This window comes from Candoia aspera, chromosome 6 (assembly GCF_035149785.1).
Source record: "Candoia aspera isolate rCanAsp1 chromosome 6, rCanAsp1.hap2, whole genome shotgun sequence".
Taxonomy (NCBI): Eukaryota; Metazoa; Chordata; class Lepidosauria; order Squamata; family Boidae; genus Candoia; species Candoia aspera.
In genome coordinates, this window is record NC_086158.1 from 80,532,656 (window position 1) to 80,538,655 (window position 6,000).

The window sequence follows — 6,000 nt, forward strand, 5'->3', positions numbered from 1 at the left end:
ATCCCAAAGAAAGAGAAAACCAAGAAGGCAAAATGGCTGTCTGCTGAGACACTAGAAGTAGCCCAAGAAAGAAGGAAAGCAAAAGGCAACAGTGATAGGGGGAGATATGGCCAATTAAATGCAAAATTCCAGAGATTAGCCAGAAGAGATAGGGAATTATTTTTAAACAAGCCATGTGTGGAAGTGGAAGAAGACAATAGAATAGGAAGGACAAGATACCTCTTCCAGAAAATTAGAAACATCGGAGGTAAATTCCAGGCCAAAATGGGTATGATCAAAAACAAAGATGGCAAGGACCTAAGAGAAGAAGAAGAGATCAAGAAAAGGTGGCAAGAATATACGGAAGACCTGTATAGGAAGGATAACAATATTGGGGATAGCTTTGACGGTGTGGTCAGTGAGCTAGAGCCAGACATCCTGAAGAGTGATGTTGAATGGGCCTTAAGAAGCATTGCTAATAACAAGGCAGCAGGAGACGATGGCATCCCAGCTGAGCTGTTCAAAATCTTGCAAGATGATGCTGTCAAGGTAATGCATGCTATATGCCAGCAAATTTGGAAAACACAAGAATGGCCATCAGACTGGAAAAAATCAACCTATATCCCCATACCAAAAAAGGGAAACACTAAAGAATGTTCAAACTATCGAACAGTGGCACTCATTTCACATGCCAGTAAGGTAATGCTCAAGATCCTGCAAGGTAGACTTCAGCAATTCATGGAGCAAGAATTGCCAAGTGTACAAGCTGGGTTTAGAAAAGGCAGAGGAACTAGGGATCAAATTGCCAATATCCGCTGGATAATGGAAAAAGCCAGGGAGTTTCAGAAAAAGATCTATTTCTGTTTCATTGACTATTCTAAAGCCTTTGACTGTGTGGACCATAACAAATTGTGGCACGTTCTTAGCGTTATGGGGATACCAAGTCATCTTGTATGCCCCCTGAAGGATCTGTATAACGACCAAGTAGCAACAGTAAGAACAGACCACGGAACAACGGACTGGTTTAAGATTGGGAAAGGAGTACAGCAGGGCTGTATACTCTCACCCTACCTATTCAACTTGTACGCAGAACACATCATGCGACATGCTGGGCTTGAGGAATCCAAGGCTGGGGTTAAAATCGCTGGAAGAAACATTAACAATCTCAGATATGCAGATGATACCACTTTGATGGCTGAAAGCGAAGAGGAACTGAGGAGCCTTATGATGAAGGTGAAAGAAAAAAGTGCAAAAGCTGGCTTGCAGCTAAACCTCAAAAAAACCAAGATTATGGCAACCAGCTTGATTGATAACTGGCAAATAGCGGGAGAAAATGTAGAAGCAGTGAAAGACTTTGTATTTCTAGGTGCGAAGATTACTGCAGATGCTGACTGCAGTCAGGAAATCAGAAGACGCTTAATCCTTGGGAGAAGAGCAATGTCAAATCTCGATAAAATAGTTAAGAGCAGAGACATCACACTGACAACAAAGGTCCACATAGTTAAAGCAATGGCGTTCCCCGTAGTAACATATGGCTGCGAGAGCTGGACCGTAAGGAAGGCTGAGAGAAGGAAGATAGATGCTTTTGAACTGTGGTGTTGGAGGAAAATTCTGAGAGTGCCTTGGACTGCAAGAAGATCAAACCAGTCCATCCTCCAGGAAATAAAGCCAGACTGCTCACTTGAGGGAATGATATTAAAGGCAAAACTGAAATACTTTGACCACATAATGAGAAGACAGGACACCCTGGAGAAGATGCTGATGCTAGGGAGAGTGGAGGGCAAAAGGAAGAGGGGCCGACCAAGGGCAAGGTGGATGGATGATATTCTAGAGGTGATGGACTCGTCCCTGGGGGAGCTGGGGGTGTTGACGACCAACAGGAAGCTCTGGCGTGGGCTGGTCCATGAAGTCACGAAGAGTCGGAAGCGACTAAACGAATAAACAACAACAAAACAGATTAAAGCAAAAAGCCACGACTAAAAACCATTCTCACACAGGCTATCGAATAAAAAGTACACAGACACGTCAGAACCCCCTTCACGTTCCATCCCCCATTTCCCTCAACAGTTCAGCATTCCAACTCTACGCATCTCGGCCTAGTATGACCTTGGACCCCACCATTAGATGACACATAATTCTTTCTCACCGTCAGCATCCCTCCCCCTCCCATCCGGAGCCTGACACGCATTGCTTCGATGGCAGAGAACACAATGGAATGATTTAACTATTCTTTGATTGTGGATTCTGACACCACCTTCCCTGCCAGCTTCCCACAAGCAAAGTCAATGTGAAGCCGGCAGGAAGTTGCAAGTCATAGTCGTGAGGCCCTCATTTAACGATCCACACAGTCCTCATTTAATGACAGCAACTGGAACTGCTGACGCTAAGCAGCCAGTCATCTGGTTTTTCGATTTACATGTTGCTTAACAACAGAGTTTCCAGTCCCAATTAGCATTGTTAAATGAGAACTACCTCATTTACTGATTTTAGGAGCGTGTACATTTATGAGACTCCAGGTATAGTAGCTAAAGTTAAAGGAAAATAACATTTGTAAAAGATGCTATTGATAATGCAGTAAGCCTCAGAAAAGTTACTTTCATGTTAGAGTCAGCTGAATGACTGTGGGCCCCTTTCTTAGTTTTTGTTTGCGTTTTATCCCTGCCTTTCTTAGTGATTTTCTGTTGTTCTTGGTACTTATTTGGATTTAGTTATTTATGATAATTATGTTGTTTTGCTTTTGTTTGATCTACGCTGCCCAGAGTCTTTTGGCATTAGGGCAGGTTATGAAAACTGTTAAGTAAGCAAAGAATAAATTTAACTCATTTTAACAAGAAAAAAATGGTTCATCCCATAAAAAAACAACAAGACTCTTGTGGCATTTTAGAATAACCAATTATTATGACACAAGTTTCCATGGAATATAAAGCATACATATGCCCCTGATTAGGAATTGTAACAGTGGGGTCATAGGGAAATGGAATGCAGAAAATTTAGTGATGAGGACCTTATTAGCAGTGGCAATTAGTTGATGAAGTTAGTATTTTTGCATTGGTGGACTACTTAAAATATATACCATGATTTGGCCATCTGGATGGCAGTGTTAGAGTAACCATGGAGGCTTGGTGTACTGTAGTTACCTTAATGTAGTCATAAGTTTGTGAGAAAAAAATTATTAGGATAATAACTGGTGTTAGTGGTTCATATTGAAAGCGATTAGAATTTTGAACCCCACTAGAGATACAATTCAAGATCTACTGGTTAAAAAGGAAATGTACTGAAGATGTGCCTAATGATTTATGAGCAAGCATTTTGGAGTAGATTAGTATTTGTGTAAGCACACGGTGTCCCAAATTGAGTCAGGACCACTGCATATGAATTAGAGACATGCTTAAACCTTCTGCTCACCTACCTGACCCTTGTACATGTATGTAATAATAAAGAAATAATAATAAAGAAAAGACCGCCCCCCCCCCCCGTTCCTATTCTTCTCCAACCAATACACAGCTGACCATAATTCAGGCTCTCCTCATAACTCATTTGGTCCACCACAATGTATTCTACATGGGCTGCTGTAATGGTATGTGGGAATGACCTTGGGAGACAGAGATGGGGAAGAGATGCCTAGTGAATGATCAGATAAAAGAGGGCATATCCCATAGCTGCATAAGGGGAAGAGAAAGAAACACAGAAAGGAACCTCCGTGACTTACCAGGCTGTAAAAGAGATTGGACAACCATTTGTCTGAGATGGTATGAGGATTCCTGCCTTGGGCAGGGGGTTGGACTAGAAGACCTCCAGGGTCCCTTCCAACCCTGATTCTATGATTCTCAGCTGGTCAGAGACTTGCTTTGCAAAGTTGCTTTAAATGCTTGATGGAGAGAGGTTTATTAATAAAAGTTTCAGGGGAAATAATGAAGACTGTGCATTTTAGGAGAAAAAATGTAAACTTATTTATGTTTGTCTTATTCCAGCAGAATTAGACGAAACATTCTCCCAAATTGTTTTTGGATTACTTTTGTACTTATTTGATGTGGACTGGGGAGAAATATTCCAGAAACATTTTCTTACTTTTACAAACCGTTGTTACTATCTTTTTTCCGTTTGTTTTGCCACCTCAGCAACCTTCTTAACACTATACAGAAGGATGCATATATGTAGAGAGACAAATAACTTGATAACTGCAAATATGCATTTACTATGATTCCATTAAACTCTAAATTATTTTTAAAGTGCAATACTAAATTAAGTTTTATGTTCTTTTGCAAGCCTTTTAGTGGGTTGATATATGTCCCTAGTTTGTAGAGGTGATGCATGTAAAGAGGCCCACAGCCTTCTTCTGCTGGGAAGATTTGGCTTTACGTCTTCTGTTGAAAGGGGTCATTTGCAGTTAGTTTTGTGGAAGCAAATATGTGACTTGGCATTCATGACTCAGCATTTCTTGGCCAAGGTCCTTCACTGTAAGCATCATCAGTTGAGCTTCTCTTGGGGAAGAACATTTGTGAGTTCAAAAAAGGGGCATTGCATTGTGGAGCTCTTCCTTGCGATTAGGTTCCTGGGCAAGTCAGCTTCTCTTTTAATCTCACTGGTTTGTTGGCTGGGAAATAGTGCTTTGAGCCAAGCAAGGGGTTTTAACAGGGATAAGTGTCTGTCGCTGCTCTCCAAGTCATTTGGTGGGAGCACACGCAACATTGTCAAAATTCAAAATGCACCTACCAGCTCAAAATGTCAGAGAACCCTGCTCAAGTGAATCAAAGTGTGTGTGATATAATAAGTGGTTGGAAAATACATAGACTGGAGCATTGCAAATATATCTGAAAGTACTTTAGAAAAGAGTTAAGGATTCCTTCAACGTGCCCTTAACCATTCTGACATAGAAACACACACAACGTACAAACCTGTACGTATTTTGATGCTTGCTGCAAACAAGCTGCTTCTTTTTAGCATTCTGGTAACCTAAACATCAGATACCATTTTTCTGCTTTAAAAAACCTGTTAAGACCATCTTTCTCTCTCTGTTCCCCCTTCCTTCCCAATCCCTGGTTTGTTTTTTTCCTCTCTTCAGGTGGCAGCCAAGGCAGGTGTCTACGAGATCCTAAACCAGCTGGGTTTTTCTGAATTTGAAATTCTGGAGAACAGGCCACTCTCCCGGCTACGCTACCGCTGGCAGGAGCAAAGTCGTAGCTCCCTGCCATTCCGAGGAGAATTCATTTAGGACCCAACATTATTAAGGGCCCGAAGGACTTCAGCACTTCTCCAGATGTGGCCAAATCACTTTCTTTTTCTACTTTTCTGAGTGGATTTTTAAATATACATACATACATATATATGTGCCTTAAAGAAGGACTGTATTTCCAAGAAAAAGAGGTAAAACTGCTTTGAAGACATTTTTAGGGTCTTTCAGATAGAATAAAATAAATTTAAACAAAGCAGATGCTCTATATTTTCTCCTGATCCCTAGGATGCCACAAAAGCTCTTTTTCCAAGACTTTTTCTGAGGACTTGGTGCCCAAGGTAACTTGTATATTATGTATATGCAGATGTAGGAAGAATTTAATAGGCAGTTCTGTATGGCTTCAGTATTTCTTGTGCTTGAATCTTGTTCAGTTATGATGATTGAAATGTACATTTATGATACTTTAATTGGTGGTCACCATTGTTGGGCAGTTGTACAGTGCTAAGAATGGGAGAAGTTTACCTACACTGCCCAATGTGGATTTTTCACTGCATGCATAAGAGGATGCTGAAATTTCTAGAGTGTCTGGGATTTCATATATATGGTGCTTATCTGAATACAGCAGATGGGTAGATTCACCTATCCTACCCTCTCGGTTTGAACTGGGTTGGGGAACCTGTAGACTGGCAGATGTTAAACTAGAGCTCATCATTTTTGCATTGTTGATAGGAGCTTCAGTGCAACAACATCTACAAGGTTGTAGGTTCCTCATCTTAGTGTAGATGCTTCCTTCCAGACAATATTTTTAGGTTCTGTGACTACTCTGCACTTGATTTAATGTGTAAATG

The 6,000-nt window shown here is 41.0% G+C and overlaps 1 protein-coding gene across 3 annotated transcripts in view; it reads left to right on the plus strand.

The window, feature by feature from the left end:
• The window catches only part of PALD1 (phosphatase domain containing paladin 1), a 117,040-nt gene extending 111,635 nt beyond the window's left edge, over positions 1-5,405 (plus strand). For all 3 annotated transcript variants that reach the window (XM_063307513.1, XM_063307515.1, XM_063307514.1), the window contains exon 20: positions 5,042-5,405. In XM_063307513.1, coding sequence (XP_063163583.1) covers positions 5,042-5,191 — 150 coding nt within the window. In that variant the 3' untranslated portion in view covers positions 5,192-5,405. The remainder of the gene's footprint in view (positions 1-5,041) is intronic.
• The last annotated feature ends 595 nt before the right edge of the window (positions 5,406-6,000 follow it).